At 33.2% G+C, this 23,259-nt stretch overlaps 4 protein-coding genes across 4 annotated transcripts in view; 2 read left to right on the top strand and 2 right to left on the bottom strand.

The window, feature by feature from the left end:
- The window catches only part of LOAG_18175 (hypothetical protein), a 5,925-nt gene extending 2,688 nt beyond the window's left edge, over positions 1–3,237 (bottom strand). The window contains exons 1-4 of the mRNA XM_020450841.1: positions 3,053–3,237; positions 2,070–2,248; positions 1,723–1,923; positions 1,428–1,520 (exon numbers count right to left, since the gene is read on the bottom strand). Coding sequence (XP_020305433.1) covers positions 1,428–1,520; positions 1,723–1,923; positions 2,070–2,248; positions 3,053–3,227 — 648 coding nt within the window. The 5' untranslated portion in view covers positions 3,228–3,237. The remainder of the gene's footprint in view (positions 1–1,427; positions 1,521–1,722; positions 1,924–2,069; positions 2,249–3,052) is intronic.
- A 774-nt stretch (positions 3,238–4,011) lies between these two features.
- On the top strand, positions 4,012–4,167 carry LOAG_04680 (hypothetical protein; the record flags this gene model as incomplete). The annotated part of the gene is made up of 1 exon (XM_003140217.1): positions 4,012–4,167. The coding sequence occupies one exon, from the start codon at positions 4,012–4,014 to the stop codon at positions 4,165–4,167; it is 156 nt and encodes a 51-aa protein (XP_003140265.1).
- Positions 4,168–12,946: 8,779 nt separating this feature from the next.
- On the bottom strand, positions 12,947–14,295 carry LOAG_04681 (hypothetical protein; the record flags this gene model as incomplete). Its single annotated transcript, XM_003140218.1, has 4 exons — positions 12,947–12,964; positions 13,115–13,158; positions 13,310–13,432; positions 14,181–14,295. The coding sequence occupies 4 exons, from the start codon at positions 14,293–14,295 to the stop codon at positions 12,947–12,949; spliced, it is 300 nt and encodes a 99-aa protein (XP_003140266.1).
- A 2,099-nt stretch (positions 14,296–16,394) lies between these two features.
- LOAG_04682 (hypothetical protein) lies at positions 16,395–19,695 on the top strand (the record flags this gene model as incomplete). The annotated part of the gene is made up of 8 exons (XM_020446651.1): positions 16,395–16,595; positions 16,799–16,890; positions 17,254–17,354; positions 17,950–18,061; positions 18,367–18,463; positions 18,729–18,880; positions 19,346–19,484; positions 19,561–19,695. Exons 1-8 carry the CDS (start codon positions 16,416–16,418, stop codon positions 19,693–19,695), a joined length of 1,008 nt encoding a protein of 335 aa, XP_020303036.1. The 5' UTR covers positions 16,395–16,415.
- Between the last annotated feature and the right edge of the window lie 3,564 nt (positions 19,696–23,259).

The following is a 23,259-nucleotide window of genomic DNA, read 5'->3' on the forward strand; positions in this document are numbered from 1 at the left end:
GGAAGTAAAAGTCGCCCAGTGATGGGGAAAAAAGCTTGCTGGAATACTTGGTAACGTCCGGGACGGAATGGAAGCAATAGATATAGTCGTTTTGATACATATATGTATATACATATATATACATATATATATACATATATATATATATATATATATATATGTACATATATATGTATATATATATATATATATATATATGTATATGTATACATATATATACATGTATATGTACATATGTATATATATAGCTGTCTTTTATTTCAAAATATAGCATATATATTAAGTGTTTGATTTCTCCACACTTCAATGGGTAGCCATGCAAAGGATCAGGAAACTTTAAATATAATCAAAAAAGATCCGAGCGCGCAAGGATTAGTGAAAGTCCGTTTAAAAAAAAAAAATTAAAATACAGAAATGCAATAGGATGCAAATTCTCTGTGTAAAGCAAACACAATTAGACGATCCCAAAAACGTATGTGCGCCCCCTACGGTGAATTTCAATAACAATTATTAAGCGTCATGCTCAATAGAAAATATTGTTTTGATTCAAAAAATGGGATTAAACAAGTGCATTTACCATCACAGCTGCTCTCCTCTGTTGGATTTCAGGATACCCAAAATTATAAGTATCTCGATTTTTCAACACCAGGTTCGCAGCTTGCTCGCTGAATTTAGCCATCCCCGATTTCGGATATCTCTAATTTTAGGGACTTGTTAAGAGCTTTAAGAGCTCTTTGGGAGAAAAGTTTATTTTGTCTCTTACCTTTGCTTTTATCATCTTCTAGATCTATCACTTCTTTAATGACTTCAAACGCTATATGTAGGTCTCTCAGATACAACTAGAAATCTAATTAATTTCAGGAAAAGGTATTGAGGACCAGCTAAAAGTTTTTTCTACCCAGTGATGAAAAAAAAAGATGTGATATCCATTTCCTACACTACGGTCTAACGTTCATGACTGATCTCCAAGACCTGGTCTTTTCCCGCATTCACAAAGTGTAAGGAGTACGATTTATACTATAAGCTACTTGTGTAAAATGAGATAGACTGAAGTCTTGAAGAAAAAATTTTCCGGGATCGAAAGTATTAAAAAGAATGAATTCCCATGGATAAGGGGATTTCATTGCTGTTTGCAGCAATAACAATGTACCAGGAAAAGTCGAAAATATGTGGAAAACTCTGACCTAGAACCAAAGGTGGAAAATCTGTAGTATAAGAAGGTACCGGAAAGTTCATGCTCAGGTATATTCCAGAAGCTCGAACTTCATAACAGGAAAGTGTTGCAGGATACACCAGGGAAATAGATTAGCAATAGCATCATACCCGGCAAACTAAACGTTCCGTAATAACCAAGACATGGAACAACCAGAAGCCGAATTTTTAATGGCTTGATCTGGTTTGGTTTGGTGCATGATAAACAAGCAAACCTCAATTTTGCGACCCTCAACAGAAGAACCATGCAATTCTTGTCGAGCTTTCTCCGCATCTGCTGACTTTTCCATAGTCACAAAACCAAATCCCTGAAATAAAGCAAAAAAATTGGAAGCAAAACTAAACTGTAAAATTTTGCAATCGATTTAGATAAACAACGCTTGCTTCACCCAAAAATCCTAGAATCATAGAAAACAAACTTACATTAGCTAACAAAACAAGAGACATGCATTCTTCGTTAATCACTGTAACAAAAAGTTATTCTTCCAAAAAAAAAAAACCCACAATTACCTTACTACCACGTTCATTAAATATTATTTCAACATCAGTTACAGGCCCATATTTCTCAAACATTGCCCTTAAATCGGGATCACGGAATCGAAACGGTATGTTTGATACATGCAATCGTTTAGGCGCACCATCGACAGAATTTGACGAAGTGGACGGATCCGGTGTTGTTAAAGCGTTTGAGGGAGCTGGCTGTGACTGAACCTAAAGGAATTTTGAAATAATACTGAGAAGTAAAAAGTTTTAGGCCAGTTTTACAAATGAAGAGATTTTTGGATGAATTTGTGTTTCAGCAAAATTCAGAGTTTTACTTATTTAAAATATTCTGCAGCATATAAATTTCAACAAACTGTAGAAGGCTGCGGTATCTGTGGGCCGATCCCTGCAACTGCAGCCATTTGCATTTGAACTTGGAGATCATACTGCTCTCGTGCTAATTTCTCATCCTGTTTCTCGCCTTCTGCATTTGAAACAACTGTACCAACTACCGGTGCTGCAAGCAAACCACCCGACTGATGCATTGCAGCTGCTGCAAATTAACTTTCTTTGCCACAAATGTTTGGCTGGAAAAAGAAGCATTAAATGGTGGATAAAAATAGCATATGCCACAACTGCAATATGAAAATATTTTCCGTCATTGCTTGTCATCGCAGTACTTCCAGAATGCCTTGGTGGGTGCTTCATCACCTAATTATTGGATATTGACTGCTCAGTATTCGTGGATGGAAGATGAATTTGGAGCAACTATGACATGTATCTGGAAGATACATTAGGAACCTCAAATAACAATTTCGATTAAGCAAGCTTTTGATCAAGCTAAACACGAATGACATCCTTATTCTCCTCCCCTCCAAAAACATTTAATTACCAAAGAAGAAAAAAACTACTTCCTGTTTTTTCTATACTTTCCCTTCCTTAAAGTTAAGTCCAAAAAGTATTGAATTTATATATCTATTGACCCATCAGTTAGCACCTTACAACGCAGAGTATTCCTGCGAAATTCACGAGAATGTCTGGTACTACTGCTTATGAATATTAATGGATGAATTAATGTAGCGATTTTTCCTTTTTAAACTGCATTTTTTTGCATGTATTTGATTTGGTCACTTCGCCCAATTACAAGAAATTACTTTACCAACATGCAGCATAAATACACAAAAATCAAATTCAATCAATCACTTCAACATACCAAGCAAATTGCTTATGTTTAAAAGCAAACTTTTTATTCCTTTATCCATGGAACTATCCTCGATCTCTATATTTTAATCACCTTCAGAGGAATTTTGGAAATTTATTTCAAAAAAAACTTCAGTACCCATAAATTCATGAATACCTGCAGAAGCTGCAGCAAGCTGCTGCTGTTGCGCTACCTGGATTTGTTGTAAAAGTACAGGGGAAACGCCGGCTTGCATGAACTGTTTCATAGCAGCAAGATTAACAGGCGGCTGACCAGGACTCTGGAACGCTTGTGGTGCTGCACTGGCCGATAACTGATATAAAGCTTGCATAATCTACAACCGAAAACAGGTATTTCTTGTAGGGAAAATAAAAGATATTCAACGTAACATTCTAACATTACAATAATTTTAGAAACCAAACATCAATAGACATCAGAAGACAACTAATATCAACCTAACTTGACCTAATTTTTAAGAATATTTAATGACTATCTTGACGTTTGAAAGCATAGACGTTAAACTTGCTTCTACTGGATATATGAGTTATAACAGTGTCACACATACTTGCATGCTGCACATATAGTTCATGATGACATGTTGGACAAAAAGTACAGAGTGTTCAGTGTTTGAGAAGCGCTGAAAAAACTGCAAACCAGCAATGAAATTCCTGATTCGATTAATTTTACGTTCATCAAATGATGATTCATAAATCTGATATTTGCCCAACCATGACAAACGATGGAAAAATGAAGATAATCAGAATAAATAAACGGTAGAGACTGATAAACGGAAGATAATGCCACACGACCCCTGAAGAATACGGTCAGATATGAGAAATGATGTTGCATGAACCATATCAGGGGTAAGCAACTAATTTTTCCAGAGGGCCAGAGGAGAAACTGGAATGGTTTTCGAGGGCCAGACTAATGTACTTGACTCAGTTCTACCCAGTACCGTATTCGTATATATATGTACATACATATACACATATATATGTATATGTGTATATGTATATATATACACATATAAAAGAGTGAATGGAACATTGTAATGGATCCACTGAAAATGCAGAGAATTTAATTACATCATTATTTAACGGTAAGGTGAACTTGTGATGAAAGATCAACGGACTTCAACATTGGAAGGTTTCGACCAAGGTAAAGGAAAGGAGCGGCGACAAGCTTTTCCTGAGCTGTACGGACAAAATAAACTTGCTGAGAGGCCGCGTTCGGTCCGCAGGCCTCCAGATCCCCAGGTCAGAACTATATGAAAAGGTGAACTGTGATAATGCCAATCATTATGAAATTGCATTAATTCACTGACTGGTTATCGGTAGGATCTCAATTATAGAGATTAATTAATCTTTCCATTTAACACTGCGTCTTCCCAACTAATTTGAAGTTTTCGGATGTTATCTTTCCTTATCCCAGTAAAGACAAAAAGAAATTTCAGAGAAATCTAAGCTAAAAGAATACAGATTAAATTTAAGCTACCATCAAAATTTCAATCCCAAAGATGAAAAAATCCCCTTGAATTTCGAGAACTTTCGAATAATCCCGACATGCAAACCGATCACTTCAATCGCTGGATGTTGAGATAACTATTGATCGATAGGACCCATCGTTATACGTTCCATTCCAATGGTCGCTTGTTGAGGTATAACTATCGATCGGTGTAGCCCACTCTGACACCCCTCAACTAACAATAAACCATCTGACTAGACCAAAGTAGCTATCGCTCATCACTACTCTACTACTCAGAACTCCGGAAACCACCGAAACGAGGGCTCAAAATGACCACTTACAGGAATGCCCTTGATTCCGTCAACGGTGAGGCGGGAATATTCTCGGGATGTCGGAAAATAACAGGCCCTGTGTGAAACTTGAAAATCCTACGCGGGAAGTAGACTAAAAGAAACCGTTAGGTGCTACAGATTAATTCAAACGAAACTTTCCAGATGGCAAATTAAACTTTAAAGATTTGAAGACCTTACTTATTTGGGTGAAAAATCTGCACTACGCACCAATAGTACAAATTTTCACCTCTAAAAAAAGAAAAAAAAGCAAAGTGATATAAAACGGATTGTTTCAAACGGAATGACCTCATGATTAAGGAATCGTAATCTGGTTGTAAAAAAGTTCATGTAAGAACACGTATTCAATATTAACAGAAATGGTGGAGCAGTTTTCCCTCATGCCACATTATGTTAGTAATCATTTCAAGATTAATAAACCAAACACTCAAGCAGTATTGTCTCAGTAAAAAATACTGCTAATCAAAATTTTCGAAATCAAAAAAAAGGAGAAATGAAACTAATGGATCATAAAGTAAACAGAAACACTGTGAAATCGACAAAACACGCATGGTTCATTGGGAAGGATTGTTCCAAAAATGAGATCGAAATATTATATTCACAGATCAATAAGATCAATAAGATCATAAAAATAGATCAATGAGCTTGTCATTTTATTTTTTAACTTTACCATTCCCTTTTATCTCATACACTTACTCTCACAACTTACATACTTAAATACTGATAATTGATTGAATAAAAGCCATTCATGTTTCAACTTCCTGGAGAAATATTTATCTCATTAATACACAAATGTCTTTGAAATATGCACAATGTATCGAAATATTTAAAGCATTCCTAATGTCACAATAATTAAATGTAGGAAAGAAAAATTTATCAAATATAAATGGATGAAAGAGGTTAGGAGAGGAAGAGAAAGAAAAACAAGGAGAGAGGGAAAAAAGGGAAGACGGAGGAAAAGGATATTTTTTAAAGTTTTCCCTTTGTTTTGAAATAATAGTAAATGCTGCATAGTTTGTATAACAGTTTTGTAAGACATTACTTTTCTGATTTACCTAAAAAACACATGCATGTATATGTGTATGTGTGTGTATATGTGTATGTGTATGTTATGTGTGTGTGTATGCCTGTGTGTGTGTGCGTGTGTGTACGTATGTGTGTGTATGTTTGTATTGAGTGTAATAAATGATAATTGAAAAAAGCGGTAGTGGATTTTTGATGGGGAAGTAGACCAAGGTCGATGACAATAGCAGAATGGATAGTGCAGTAAAATGATCGATCCTGAATTGACGGGATTCCTCCCACTCCTCCCGATCTCTTCACTGTTCTCGATCTATCATCATAAATCAATGAAATGATGAAGGAGAGCCGAAGAAGTCAAGCTAACCGGGAGGGCAGAGGGCGGGTTTCTATTTCTGACCATTAACAGAGTGATGAAGCAGAAGGATAACAAGGAAAAAAAAGAAAGAACAATAGCTTGAAGAGAGAGGGAATAGTTGAATCATTAAATCAAAGCCTCTTGTTTATCACCATAATTTTTCCTCATTCCACTTACAAATAGCTAATAAAGAAAGGGAGAAAGAGGGAGAGAGAGAGGGAGAGAAATGAAGAGCAGGAGAAAGAGGAGGGGAGAAGAGAAAGGGAAAGAAAGAGAGAGAGAGAAAGAAAGGAAGGAAGATAGGAAGGAAGGAAGGAAAGAAGGAACAAGGACATCGTTATAAAATCCATTTCATGCCATTGGTAATTGTTTTTTTTTTGAAAAATCTTTCCAAAAGTAGAATTTTCAAGTCTAAATCATACAGATAAGTATATACAGGGAGAAAAAGAAAAAAGAAATGAATGGAACATAGTTTTAAATCTTGGAAAAGAAAAAAACGCTTTCTCAAAAGGGTTTTTAACTTTTTTTTTGTTGGAGCAAAAAAAAAGGAAAACGAATCATCGATAAGAAAGATAGAATGTAAAACGGAAAAGATAAATTATAAGCGGAGACACAGATGAAAACGGGGAAGTTCAACTTATCACAAAATAACGGTGAGAAAAAAGTGGATGATAATATTAATTATCCATTAAATAAATTAAAATAATTAGAAAGAAAGGAATGAAGATAAGTTGTGTAAATAATAGGGTGAAACATCCACTGATCCATTCATTAACCGTTTTTACTCCAAATTTAACCGAAAATTATTTATTCTTCAAAATAAATTCCAATGCTTTGTTCAATTTCCTCCCTTTTATTTTTAAAGCATGAATAAAAAAGAAAAAAGTGGGTGAATTAATCGAAATTAAATTCAGTTGATTGAAACCAAATTCAATTTTATATTAAATAAGAAAGAAATACACGCTGGCAATTTTGAAATAAGAAATAAACCTTGTACAAGAAAATTTATATCACAATTATCATTTCAAAAGACTTCGTTGTCGCTATTTTCAGGTATGTTAACATTCCTAGGCAATTAACTTTTTTTTTGTTGTTGTTAATTGATTAAATTAACTTGTCAAAGCTGGTTTATCAAATAGGTATACTTTGAAAACGATGATAAAAAAACTGTTGTCTAAACATTCGTAGTTGCAAATTTCAATTTTACCAAATGAATGTAATTAGCATAATTACAATATAACAAATTCGTCGTATTCACTGTTTGTCTCATCCACAATCACTTTAATCCTAAATAACTAACAATTCCAGATTTGAGAATGCGAAAATTCATCGAATTTCAGTCGAACAAAAACGAAACCTTCATTCTTCACTTGAATATAGTGGATATGATAAGTTGGTTTATTTGAATGATAATCCAAACTCATCAAATACTATCTGTCGGAAAAACCGAAATAGCTGTATCACAAAACCATTCATTCAAATAGATCGCATTTACATTTTTTTTTTCTCTCATGCCTAAAGTCATGAGTCAGCTATCTAATCTACTAAAAGTGCTTTTTTTGATGTTAAGATCTGTGCATATCTGGTAACTAATTTGTAAAGGCTTTATCCCATGCAAAATCTTTTATACAATGGTGAGAAAGCTGTACATGAGATAAAGTAATTTCTACGCAATTTTTTCTAAAGAAAACTGTTCTTACATGTTAATTTCTCTTGCACATGTGAGAATACTGTCAATATGTAATGATTGTTCCTTTTCACACATCCTATATATAAACCCTAAGAATCTCTAACAAGATTCAATGTTAATTTTCTCCCCATCGCCACTCAACCCTACTCAATACAATCCCGATTTATTTCCTCTCCGTTTACGAATCTTCAATATTTCTGCCGTTACTCTACGTTAAGTTGAATTTTATTATACTATAATCGGAATTACTTCTAACCTGTTTTTATTGTCTTGTTATTTGAACAACAATAAGGGATAACTATTATACTCCTCGAACACATAACCAATCAGTATTCAGTAAGTCATTTTTTTATAAAACATAATTGCTTTATTACTAACAAGAACAGTAATCCTCATCTTCTAATTTCTCATAATTTTTGTCATGACAAAATTTTGGTGCTCGAGGTACTACTGATATTAGCCATAACAAATAATCGTAATTGGAAATCCTTATTGATATGACTTCTGTTATACTAGAAAGTATAAAACCCGTCAGGAATCGACTAGTAAACATCCTCCAAGAAGGGTACTAGATGTCGGATTGCCAGAACAAAGTTCCCCATGTTCAGAACGACTTCAAATACATGAAGCTAGAAAGCGACCTTTTGAAGAAAAAATTATGAGGCTACACATGTGCATCCAATCATTTCAAGAAGCGAATGACAGATGGATCGATTATCTTCCAAAGTCCCTTACCACATCAAGAAAAAAGGAGGAGGAGGAGAAATGTCATGAAGTAACGGCAGCAGAGCAAGGAATTTTTAATTTAATATATGAAGCAAAAGAAGCCGTCATTACTTCAACTATATATCAAAAGGAAATTGACTCCGAAATTCAGAAACTAACACCAGTTCCAAACCAGCAGCATGCATTACCAACGGAGATATCGAAGCCAATTCCACCTACCTATGTTAATGTCAACCTCAATTATCTCAATGGCGACCCACGACAGTGGAGAGATTTTTGGAGTAGCTTTAACGCTGCTGTCCACTCACAAACCATCCCGGAAATCCAAAAACTAAACTACTTAATCTCCTGTTTAAAAGGATCAGCACTACAAGCCGTAAGAGGTTTTGATATTGCCCCGGAAAACTATGAAGTTGTGCGAAAATTGTTGACCGAAAAATATGGAGACTCATCGATGACAACCAAATTATTATACAACGAACTACAATCCATAAAACGAAACGAAAAAGAATGGATTGAAGTCGTTGAAAAAATGAAAAAATCTTCCGATACCATCGATATATTTACACAATAATTCTTTCCATTCCGTCCAAAGATTATTTTAAACGTGAAAATGTTTTAGTAAATTTAAAATCTTACTCGGTAAATTTAGTAAAAAATTTGCATTCGATACAAATATATCAAAAATGGAAGTGGAAATTCATTGAAAAGATACAACGTTGGGACATTTGCTCACTTCCCGATATATTTATGTATATCATTTCGTGTAATGGAGCGAAAATTGAGAGCAATGCAGGGAATATGTATCCCGAGCATCAAAACTTATAAATCGAAATTAGTATCACTTCGCATTTCCGAAACTTTTCAGCAACCAACTGATAAAATTTCAAAATTTGAAAGGTTGAGATTTTCAGAACGATTTGCGCAAAATGCAGTCGTCCAGAATGATAGGTATAATTCGTAATTCCATTCTGGTCTGATTTTTGGCATAATTCGATAATTTCGAATGGTTCAATTCTCGAGAATCCTACCTTACTTCCTTCAACTTTCCACACCGATTTCTTTTTTCAACTCTTCCGGACATCAAACGACGAAAGGAAATGCTCAGTGCATTTCATGGTGTACAAAACTGGCTAAGCATTGTTTAAATGATTCATTTTTTGAGCAAAGCAAAAATTTGGTTTTATTTTCAATTTTGCTTCATGTTGACGCACTCTTTTTTCTTTCCCTCCCTCTCTCTCTCTTTCTTTCATTTTACTTACAGATAGAGGGAGAGAGAAAAATTATTTAACGGATACGAAGGAAAAAAGGGATAGATCAGTGGAAAGTATGACATATCTGACAGATGATCATATTTATCACAATAACATTACGCATGAAAGGATAAACAGGATAAGAACAAGGGAGAGAGAGAGAAAGAAAGAAACAGGGAGAAGAAAGGAGAGAAAATAGAAAGAAAGAAGGATGGAAATGACGACTGATAATGAAATTCCGAAACAAGAAGGAATGATTGGTATGGGAAGAGGGAGAAAAAAAAAGGAGACTGAAATCCTATAAACTTTGGGAGCTCTTTTTCCTTTTTTTTTTAATTTTTCATTCATTTATTCTTATCAAAAAATTGCAGTAAAAGGTTGAAATACAAATTTCATTTCGTTTAATTTTCACTTTTATCCTTCCTTTAATCCTTTTGAATAAGCAAAAAAGGAAATGAGGCAAATGTTGCTTTCATATCATTTCCATACCACAATATCTTTACTTTTACAATTATCCCAATAAACTAATGGAGAATAGTTCAGGGAAATTATAATAATAGCAACAACAATGATTAATGATGACGGTAATAATAGTAATAATAATGGTAATAACGACGACATCGACAATTGTTATTATTATTACTATAATAATAATTATTATTATTGTTATTATCATTATTACTATTACCATTATTATTATTATTATTATTATTATTACTGTTATTATTATTATTACTATTATTATTATTATTATTATTATTATTATTATTATTATTTATTATTATTATTATTATTATTATTATTATTATTATTACTACTACTACTACTACTATTATTGTTGTTATCATTAATATTATTATTATTATTATTGTTATTATTACTATTATTGTTATTACTATTACTATTATTATTACTATTGTTATTATTAACTATCATTGTTCTAGTGGAATAATAATAAGTGATTAATCATTGAGTACCTAATTTGGAGTATATATTTTTGGATGAAAAAAATCGACGAATTAAACATAAAATTATTCAGATTATTCTGATATTTTGAATGATAAAGATGTCTGATGGAAGAGCTGGGATTATCGAATAATTTCAAATCACCTATTGTTTAAATAACTGTAGAAAAGGAGGAGGAATGCATGCATGCATTTGTGTGTAGAATTAATGTATGCACGTAAAAAATATATAGCCGTGTATTATCAATGTAAAAAAGTAAGCATTTAACAGTTATTTGATCTATTGGTTAATCTAATTTCCTAGACATTTGGTATTTGGCATTTGTTGAAATATTAGATGAAACTTGGGGATCAGAGGATGCTAGCTGAAAGCAGCATTGTAGATGCAACTGCAAACTGCATAATTGCAAGAATATTTACTAGCCTCAACTTGTTAATGATGAAAAATTGAAAAAGAAAAAAAAACAAAAACAAGAAAGAGAAACCAGAGATGGATGTAGGACAGAGCGAGAGAGTTTTTACTACAATTCCCTAAAAACTGAACGCTTTTGTTTTCAGATTTTTCAAAGCATATAGTCGTCTACTTTTAAGATTACATGGCAATTCCCCATCAGAAATAGCTGACAAAACTGATACACACACACACACACACCCATGCAGACACGACAGACACATATGCTAACAAAGTTAGTTGTGTGTCGAATTCAATGCGGCATTCATTCGTATTTCAAACAACGATGACGCAGCTAAGCTAGCAGAGGAACAATTATTAAAAGTGAAGAAAAATTTGAGCTTCATTTCGTGACCCGATCGAGTCGTGATCTAATCAATGCCAATCCTCCTTTCACCACCCCTCCATCTTCGCTTTCATTTCATCCATCTTGCCATCATCATGAACCTCTCCTTCCCTCCCTTCCTCCCTCTCTCTCCTTTCCTGTCCCTCTATCTCTCGGTATTTTCAGCAGCTCTTCGTCCTGTTCAAGCTGTTATAATAATGGGCGCAACTGTTTGCACAGGAAGATAATGGAAGGTTGGTTGTATGGTGAAAGGGAAGATTGATCCGGCAGACAAACACAAGAGACTACTATAGTGTAGGAGAGGAATGTGGGACGTGATAGGGGACTTTAAGACTATGACAATTTCGGGATTTCCTACACCTACCCTAAAATTAAATCCTTTCACCCTCCCCCAACCCTCTCTCACTCTTCCTGCCTACCTTTCCCTCTTCATCTCTCTCTCTATGCCTGTCTTTCTTTCTTTCTCTCTCTCTCTATGCCTGTCTTCCTTTCTTTCTCTCTCTCTCTCCCTCTCCCTATCTTTGACATCCACTTTCATCTGTTTCCTTCTAATTCTTCGATGTTTAAAAAAAAAAGCCGTTAATTTCGAATATCAAACATATCCTCTTCTTCAAGATGTTTCCTGTATTTTTACATTTAGAAATGAAATATAAAATTACCAAATCGTACTAAAATTAATGGAATATATTGATAGAAAAAAAAACGAAAGTTATTATATGTAGGGTTATTTTTATTTCATTCTTTTGCATTATTACATAAGAAAAAGGAAAAAAAAATTTTCACTTTCTATAGAAAAAAGAAAAAATTTCTATCTTTTTATAGAAAAAGAAAAAGCAGTGAAAACAACAAACAAAATAAAAAGGAAAAAGAACGAAACCTTTTTTTTTTATAATCTTGAATAACAAAAGTTTTTCTCTTCCTATATCATTTTAATATTCCTTCCATTCATCCAATGGAATGGAGTGGAATGAATGAATGGAAAATGGAGTGGGATGGAATGGAATGAATAAATGGGATGAATGAATAAATGATTGAATGAATGAATGATAATGTGATGGGTTCGCTTACACATTCATATCATTAATTTTCGAGATTGAAATTAAAATGTATCTCGTCGGCTGTTTTTTTTTTCTTTTTTTGCATATTAAACTGTTTTTTATAAGGTTTTAATGTCTACATGAATATAATTCCTTTTTTTTTCTTTTTTATTTTCTACTTGAAAAAGAGAAATGGAAGGTATTAAGTTTCTCTCCCATCCGCTTTTTTCTCCTTTCCTTCTTTCTTCATCTAACTTTTACCAATCCCAAAAACGAATATTTCACATTATGTGGAAAAAGAGAGAAGAGACGGTAATGATATTCGATGACAATTTTTAATTATTTCAATTCCATCCATGATCAGACATAAAATTTCATTATATGAAAGATTTATTTCGCATGACGAAACTGAAACATACAATAAGCTTTTCAGAATTAACACGAAATAATCGTATGATCAAAAAGAAAAAAAACAATTTTAAAAAATAAATGCAATAAAAACTTACCAAAAAAAAAAAAGACCAATGGGATAAAAACTTTTCTATTTATAGCAATAACATTAAATGGCCAATAATTGTGGTAAAAATTGTCATTCACAAATACTGCAAATATTTTGAAAAGCCATAAATTTTTCGCAATTTAAGAGCAGAGGAAGAAAAGATGAAAAGATGAATTTGTAAAGGATATTTGTCCATACAAAAAATAAATTTCAAATTGGATTACAACTATTTGAAATCCAATAATTAATATTACGAGTTTCTTCTAATTCTGGAAAAGTAGAAGGGCAAGAAAAATGATTGGTGTTATTGTTTGGATCAATTATTTCGGATCCGGATAATTTCTCATCCGAAATGCTACTCTTGAAAATTTGAACCCCTAAAATTCACGCAATAATCTCATTATTTTTTGCTATTGTAAAGAAACATCCCGAAGTTTTAATAATTTTTAAATTACCATAGTTAAGAATATGTAGAAAATGAAATGAATTCTTTCAATAATAAAATTAATTGGAGACATCTAACATTGAACATCTTTACTTGCTAACATTTAGGATAAAGTAGATAAATAGGACGACCTTGAAAAGGTGTGCAATTTGAATAAGCTTAATTTTTCGCTTCTAATTGCAATTACTGAAGTGCAATGCAGCAAATCCGATAAAATACAGGTTCAAGCTTGGAATAAGCCTAGTGGCCAATTTGTGTTTACCAACCTCACATTAGTGTCCAATCTTTCTTTTTTTTTCTTTTTTTTGTCTTCTCTGAAAATTTCCATTTATTTAATGGTAATAACGAGAAAGACATCGAAAAGAAAGTATGGTCACCCGAATCATATGTACTATTGCACTAAATGGTTTTATCCTTAAAGTAATCCCATCAAGGTCAAAGGTCATTCGCTCAGAATGTGTCGGAAAAGTGGTGATGGGTGGGATGTATTAAATGCACTATCGTAATGTTAGATGGAATCATGTCAGATACAATGGGTATAGAATCGAAGCGATAATTATGGCAAACCATAACTCTTAACTAGAAAACCTCATATCGGAAAACAAGAAAAAAAACAAAAACCACAAAACAAAAAAAAACGAATCCCGAAAAAATCGATCAGCAGAGAGGTAGAGGATTACCGTGACCTCGACCACTCGATCGACCACTACTAACAGCTCCCAACAATTGCGTAAATAGCATTGTGTCATCATCATCATTATAACATGAAAAGAATTGATATCGAGAATCAATCATTACCATCAACCATACATGTCCGATTGGTAAGTACTAGTTCTTATGAATAATTGAAAAAAGCGTTTTTTTTTATTTCTTTTTTTTAAATTTAGAGTAAATAAGTTTTATTTAAAATTTTTCCTTCTTTTCAAATTTTTAAAAAGACTTATGACAATCAAAAAATTTATTGTTACTAATTGATTATCCCACTAACCTATTTTATTACCTCTATTCAATAAATTAATTAATGAGCTACTTTCGGATACAAACTGCTAACGCTTATTAAGTATGATTAGGTTAGTTAAGTTAAAATTATAAATTGCTGCTTTATCTATCAGCATAATTCACATTGATTTCCGTAATTATCATGAATAATTTGAATCACTGGGAATAATTCCCAAAAATAATTTGAATGAATCAAAATAATTCTATGATATCAAAGCAAACAAACATTTATCATTAACATTCCTCATTTTCTTTTTTTTTCCTCTCCTACTTTTTTCATTTTCCTTCTTCTAACTACAATGTTAGTGATAAGAGATGATTAATTTCGCAACATATTAAGAATTATATAAGTAAGTAAATAAATTATAAAGTGTATAAATAAATTATATAATTATATAAATAATTGTATAAGATTTGAAGATAGAAAATGAAAGACTAAGATCAAGATCGAGCAATAATTTGATCATCTCTGATATACAAGTAATCGAATAAAACCATCTTGATCGGTTCACTTAATCCGATTTTTTGACTTCATTTTTCATGCATCTTAGAGCATATGATATTGATATTTTGTTAATTTTTGTGAAAAATTCCATCCTACATAATAATATGATCATTTGTTTTGAATAATTTGACCCAGTTCAGGAAATTTCTATAACTGAAGCTTGGGAAAAGGTTTGGATAGAGGAATTTTACCTTAATTAATTTGGTGATTTCAGAATTACCTTCGATATTTTTGCACATATATGGTTTGAAGAGGATTGAGTACTTAGTAAAAATTGGAATTTTAGTTGGGAATCGAACTTTTAGAGCAATAAACATCAGTTGAGATGGTGCAGGGAAAGTGGAGAGCGATGGATAAGAGACAAGAAGTAAAAAGAGAGGAAGAGGAAAAAAAATGAGGAAAAACATCGTAAAGTCCTATAAGACATCCCGGAAATTACTCAAGACTGTTGAGGTTAACTTTATTCCTTTCATAAAAGAATTGCTAATGTTTTCCGTCGTTATCTTTTTATCAATTAAATGATATGAAAAACTTACAGCATTTGGCGCTTTAACTAGTTTTATTTCCAAATTTTAATTAAACTGGTTTCATTTTACGCATTCAAAGGCATTACCCATCCTTAGGGTAGTGGATGGGTAAAATGGGCAATTTGTAAGCAAATTGAAACAATTTAACCTACCCGTACGTCCTTCATCAGTTTCCTCTCAGTGCGATGGAAAAAGTTTCACAGCAAACACCGCGAGGGCCGCGCTTTACCTAATCCCCGTTATGCGACATTTGCTGCAGGCATATTTGAATTTAAAGGTTAAGTTTGATGGTTTTAGAAGGGGGAGCTTTACGGATTTTTTACTCCTGGTTGAATATCCGGAAGCTGAGATTGTCGTGAAACTAGATCCGTAAATGCTTACTACATATACATTGGATGAGAGTTTTGATCTCTGTTAACGTTAAGGATTGGTCTATATTTTCTTCAGCGTATGTTTAAAACACCTTTCTTTGTAACTGAAAGGGACGTATATTGCATATGGTGATAGTAAGACTACGTTACTACTGTAAGTAAAAGTGTGACATTATGTTATATGAAAGTGCATTTGTGCTAGGTTGGGAAAATTTAACACATCAATCGGTTAAACCGGTCTTACTAAAAGTCCCATTTCTCTCTGTTCTTATATTACTCGAGCATGTGTTTTTCCAGTATAAGAGTTTTCCCTTATACATCGTGATCACCATGTCGATAGATCCCGAGACAACCGCTCTTTACATAATAAAATCTGGACCGGTTGTCTCATCCTGATTTTACAAAAGCGTAGTGGATGAGAGTAAAGATGGTTTGAGTTCCATATTATTGGAAGTACGGTACGTAGTATATTTTGAATCACTTTTTTCCAAATTCCAGGTTGATGGTCAAACAATGAAAGCAATGGAAAGGGAGGGCGCCGGCCGGAGAAGTGTAACATATAAAGGTCATTTTCAGTGGCCATCTAAAAGCAGCGTATTAACAACACCCGAACGAAAACGTTCAAGACGTTCTATGAGTTTCGCCGACTCCGGTTTAGGTTCATCGATATTTGGTTCACCTCCCTCGAAACCAGTAAGCTGTAAAAATTTCCACTTTCAAGTGAATTTTTAATTCCGTATTTGACTCGTGATTTGGAAAAGGGTGCCAAATGCTTGTTTTCGTGAGTCTTGGAAAATATATGTTTGTAGTAGGGCCGTAATAAATATAAGGAGAACTGTTTTTGTGAGCCGGTTTTACAATCACAGATCTTGCCTGGTATCAGTTCATCATTTCAGATCACTATGTTAGACACTGCACCTACATTAAAGACACCTACAAGGAAAAAGTCACCGAATACGACTTCACCTTCCTCACAATCACCATTAAAGCAAGTTTCAGTATTGTCACTTGTCTCTTGACAATTGCATTATTGCAATAGCAGCTAAAAAGTTGTGTGGAAATAGACCAGTATTCAAGGAAGTCAGTGGCAATGTAGAAATAACGAAGAAATCCCTAATGAATTCAAAAAGCTAAAAATATACATTGAAGTCTTACCTTGTGATTTGAACTGATATAAATGTTCTGCACATCGTGGTGGTGCATAAAGCTTTTCTTTCTAATGTTTCACTTTCCGGGGACAGCAGTATCATATTTAGACACCTTTTGACATTGTTCTTTTAGATACTTATGGCTTTGTTTAAACTGGTTACAGTCAATCTTATATATTTTGGTTTAATCTGTAAAATTCTAGGTCTTTTCTCCACGTGTCTGCATTTAGCGATGCTTTCTGTCCACCAGAGAATTGTTCGCCTCCGTCGAAATTCCGCTTATCAGATCCCGGCAAAGCTGTTGGTAAAAATTTTGAATTTTGATAAAGCATAGGTCCACCGACAACCAACCTGATGTGAGTCGATTAAAAGAAGTGCTTAAAAAAAAGCAAACATTATAAGTCTTCTTCGATGAGCTGATGTTCAGCCATGTGCAGTATATAGTTCTCGGCGGTTGAAACATTGCGCTGAAAATCTGAGCAGTTTTGTTCGTTTACTTAAGTGATACTTAAGTAATACGAACGAGGAAGGAACCACGAGTTCGAAAAGGCTTAGCATAAATGTAACCTCGAAAAGGTAAACGACAGATGAGAACAAGCAATTAAAAAAACATGGGGTGTAGGGATAAGTTTTTCGTTTTGTAATATTGAAAAGAGCACCATAGGTTGTGTCCAGAACCGTAATATAGCCGTAGGATTAAATCAAATAGTTATTTTGGTATATCGTTATTGACGTTGATGTTTCGACCCTAATTTTATTCAACTAAGCAAAGCTGATGAAAATAAAGTATATCTGACGAGGGATCTTGTTCACATTTAGCGAACTTTTGCCAGTAATTACTCTCCAATTTTTGTTTCCTAATTCAGGAATCGAATTCCAAAGTGATTCTTTTGTTGCAGAATACAGATTTAGTGGGACAAGTGTGCCAGAAAATGAAACACCTATCAATATGGCGGACGATGCATTAAATGGAGCAATACCGTCTACTTCTTTCAAAGACTCATCTTTCCGGTTAGCTTGTCGTTCGTTTGAAACCCATACTATTTTCCTTAAGGTATGAAATTGAATGGTGTAGTAATAGTTTGGTAATGAGTGAAGCCAGATGGTTTTTTCTACATATCGATTTTGCATGACCAATTTCTAAATATTGAAGTTGCTCGAGCATGTGTGTCGCATGATAAATACGGGATATTCCTTATAAATTAGATAAACTATATTTCCATATATTTTAGTTCTTTGAAACAATGATTTCCTATAACTCTAAGAGAAAAGAATGATTATGCTTTCTCAAAATTTAAAGTTTCTCTCTGTTTCAGGCCATCACTTGATGATGAAAATGACGACAACGTTACGGACTCCGTTATTTCATATGGGATGGTGGAAACGCCAAGTAAAGGGTTTAAAAATGAAATGGTTTGTGTCACTTTTTTTAGAAATAAGGGAGGTAATTTTGAAAAACCATTATCTGAATGACAATCCCACTCCAATCCGGAGTATCTTTGCAACTATGCTTCCGATAAGAGTTGAAGTGATCAATGAAGCATTCCCTTATTTTTAATCTGTACATTGAGTGAACAGTTCTGGATTGTAAAATGTTCGTTGTATTTGTATTATTTAAATCTTGGGATGCATCAAAATATTTGCAAATGAAGTGCATCATTTTTTTTTTCGCTTCCAGAATATAGCTGCAGGCTTCATTGATGATAGCTTTTCATTGCTTACATCAACCCCATTGCATATCAGTCCAAACGATGAAATTTCAAGGAGTCATGCCTTCCTACCTTCACATTATACCATACCTGAACAAGCTAATGGTCCACTGGAAAGCAGGTACGTTGAACTAATTATTCGGATAATGTCTCTGTTTACAAGTAGTTGAGCTCATAATCTGCAATCAGTGGAGCATGTGCTAGTACTTCTTAACCAACTGCAGTAATACACAAGTGATAAATATTAGATATTACGCTTTCACTTGGTGATGCGTCTAAAAACTTCCATTGCAAAGAGATATTTCGAACGTAACGTTGAATAGAAGTGGAACATTTGTTATATCTTTAGAGATGAGTACAACAGGGAAAAGAATCAGATTTTGAGATTTAATTGGTGGAAAAAAAAAAGGCGAAACGTCTTCACTTCGGTTCACTAGTGTTTTATTGAAGATTGAGGCAGGTTGCATCTTTGGAAAGAAGGGTGTCAGTGCACCCTCTGTTGGTCAATTCTCATTCACTTTAATTTCGCAACTTAGAAACTGTTTTATATCTTCCATGTTGCTATGGATATGAATTTTGATTGCAGTTTGTGTGAGCCAGTCGATCAGTTCAGATTACACACCGCTGGCTTCTTATCTCCTGTAAAAAGCACTGACAATGAAGCTATAGTTCTACCAGTAACGAGGATAAGTCAACTAGAAAAGGCAAACCTGTCGCAACGAAGGGTCCGCATTTTTTATACATGATCTATAACATAAACTGAAAATGGAAGATTTGTCGCCTAAAAAGTTTCATTTTCAGGTTGAACAGTTCTACCCGAGATTTGTAAGTAATTCAACAGCTGCAAATTCAAGTCGGGTGTGTCTTCGTGAAACCAACTACAATAACAGGCCATTCAGGCCGCCAGTAAGAGCGCTTAAAGTGGTAAAACTTTAGTGTTTGTTTACTCTCACGTTCGTTGTGCAGCCTATGGATAGAGTTACTCATCATTTTAATCTCACTATAAGATATTCGATATAATTATTGTTATGCAGGAAGTACGAAGTTCTCACAAATATTTTTTTCTGAAATTATCATTTGTCTTTCTTTTATTGTGCTCTAAAACTTGAATATTTCTAGAACTCAAAAAAGTGGTTTCAAATAACTTGCGGGGAGACACCTCACCAGGTAAATTTTAATTATCTCTTGTTACATAACTTTCGTGTTTTTCAATACAAGTCCTGCTTGTAGTTTAATTTGGACATCTTCACTATATGGGAAAAAAATTCTCCAGTACTTTGCATCTGGGACAATTCACCGAATATGTAGTTTATCAGAATTTTCTTTCCAGATAGAAATGACTCGAATGGCGAAATTTTTCCTGGATGTTAGTCAGATTTTTCCACAGTGAATACGACGTGGCTGCCAAAGCACTAGTCATCCATGTGATATCAGTATGCATTCTTCATGCCAGTTCACTAAATTTTTGTGACATCTGTTCATTTAAACGTCTCACATGTATAAAATAAGAATCGTGTGGTGATTTCCTCTTTACTTCGTTATTTTATATATTTTATTTCATAGTGGAAAAAGGATCTCAACGGTTATCAGGACCTCATGCTTAACATATGCTATTTTTAGCTTAATTCAAGTTTTGTTTAGTATTTTTGGTCTTGGAATTAAGAATAAGCCCTTATTCTTGCTATTTTAGTTAATTTTAGCAGTTAGGAAGTGTTTTCTACCTAACTTACAACTTTCCTCATGCATCACTGGCAACTGTGGTTTTGATCCGCAATTTTCTGAGTTCAGTAAAGCAAAATATTTGTTTAGATGACTAGCTATTTCGTCGTGGTTTAAACTTCCTTCAATTGACTCTTTTTCACGTTAGAAGGATCGGGATTTTGCAAGAGAGAAAATTGATTTGGTATGGAGTTAGTCTTTATTTTCTTTTCATTTTTTTACAAATGTAGTTATTTTGGTGTGGTGTTTCCAGTAATTTTTGGTCTTTCTGATACCAAGCCAAATCGCTTGAGAATACATGTTATGCTGAACTCAGAAAATCGTGACTGAACTCTAAACTGTATTAGGCAAGTCGTGGTTAAGTAACTTTGTAAAATAACCTAGTCTTGATGGCTAAAAAACTCCTTAACCTAAATGATTATTTTTCTTAGAAAATGGAAAATAAGTAAGGTCCGATTTGTTAGACTACCATTGGTGCTGCTAACTGGTGATGAGGTTGAGAGGTGACCATTTTTCTTTGTTGTTTTTTTTCAGTTTTCATTCCTTGGTTTCAAAATTTTTTAGATTTCATAGTCTGCCTCTCAGTTTTTTCCTTTTTTCAATTCCGTACTTTTTTTTCCCATTCATTGTGTTAGTTCCAATAGCAGGCATTTTTCCGTTTTAAATCTGCATAATACATTTGTATGGACTACAGGAATGTGCACGTTTTTATGTTTTAATTTTTAAGGGTTTCCGTATTTGTTGCGATGTCTTGTACCATAAATCTTTGTATTATTCCAGTTTCTTTTTTGATTTTATGATCAATTTCCTATTTAATTCCCAGCGTTTTATCAATGTATTCGTACTCCACCATTTTTCATTCTTGTAAAGTTTCTGTTCGTTTTCCTTATTACCGGAACTATCTCTTTATCTAACTTAACAAGTATTTTACTTAATAGTGATATTGTCTGATGATTATCTCAAAGCATGCATTTAACAATTTTCAAATGTGTGATTCTTGAGTGAAACCAAACTATTCATTGTGTTTTCAGTACTGTTACTTGACAGTATAATGTTTTGGAAGTAAAATAGTGCAGCAGAATGATTAGGATTTTTGAAAACTGTAAATGTTTTGTATTGATATTGGTTTTTTTTAGGTAAGTTGTAGAACTCTTCACGTTAGTATTTTTTACATTTTTTTTTTCCAACATTTTCGAACTTATGCTTTTAGAATCATTCATCTCTCATTCCCCAGTCATCTTTTACATAGATTTTTCAGCGGGAAATATCATTTCCTTATGTAGTTATGCCGTTGTCATCTGTATACAAATCCCTTCCCATCACTTCTTATATATAATCTTCAAATCATCGGTTATAATAGTCATTCCATCCATCCATTATATACATTCTTCGTCGTTGTTTTCCTGCATTTTCAAAATTTTGGAGTTTTAATTTACAACTTTTTCGTGTTTGCAAAAGTTTACAAGTGTGTTTTGCGAATCATTTTTCATGAATGAAATTAAAATTTTGGTAATAAAAATTGATTCAAAATTGTGTGTTGTGTGTTTCAGACTACCACATCATTACCAATAATTTATTTATGGCTTCCGTAATATTTTTCGTTTTCAACAATTGTAGTCAGAATTGATAATGTAATATTCAAATGAGATTTTAAAACTTAAATTTGACTGAATGGGAATCCTTCTAGTCTATCATCTGCGTTCTTGAGATACCTCAAGCTTTTTCCTCTCCTATATCTGCACCTTTTAGTTAACTCTTTAAGTTACCTCTTCACTTACTTTCTTCATTCCAGATTTATTGTCGCCTAGTCTAATTAATTAACTTGAAATCATCACCAGTCGGACCGAGCATTCATTGTATTTCATGCAATATTCAACGTCATGATGCGAGGCTGGAAAGTTTTAGACGAATTTAATAACACTCGAAAACTCGCGCACATCACCCTTTTTATAAGATTATCACTAAATTATTACCACCGTTTTCTGGTAACTTCTGTATCCTTGAAATTATTAGTTTCGAAACATGAAGAAATGGATTTTGGTAATAATGTACGTTATTATTATTTTAGGTCAATTAAGCATTCAAATACAATGAATGACTGAAGATATAAACATGAAATAAAACATATTTAACTTATTCATACATTAGCATACATCTACAGACAATAATTTAAAAAATTTGCTCAGTTGAATTCATTTTTATATATTTTTTTATTAATAATTTATTCAGTTCACATACTTTGTACCATCATTATGAATTTACTCAAAAACGCCAAAAAAAAAGAATGAAGCATTGAAGTATTCTTTTTTTTCATTTTATTCATATCATTACATGAATGAATTTTTTCAATGAAATAAGCTAATGATAGGAATTTCAACAAATCTTCCTTCTTAAAGTCAACCAAACAAAGTATAAGTGTAAACAGAAGGACCCGCAAGATTACAAAAAAAAAAGAGAAACCAAAGACTTTCATCACTTAACTTTGATAAGCTATAAGTTTCGTAATTCATTGAAAAACCATTCTTATTAATTATTTTTTAAGTGAAATGTTCAAACCAATTTAATTTAAGATGAATCAATGGATCCAAAAAAAAATTAGCATGTGAATTGAAATGAGTGACTCTATGCTTGTAAACCTTTGCAAAGGATCTTGAAAACGGACTACACCGAAACATTCCACAAAATTCCTGTTGTACGTTTGATAAGGCAATTATAGCAAGTTCACGAGAAATAGGCCCGAAGATTTATAACATTTATGATTCGCATGGGATTTTAAGATTT

The sequence above is a fragment of the Loa loa genome (genome assembly GCF_000183805.2).
Source record: "Loa loa unplaced genomic scaffold supercont3.216, whole genome shotgun sequence".
Lineage (NCBI taxonomy): Eukaryota > Metazoa > Nematoda > Chromadorea > Rhabditida > Onchocercidae > Loa > Loa loa.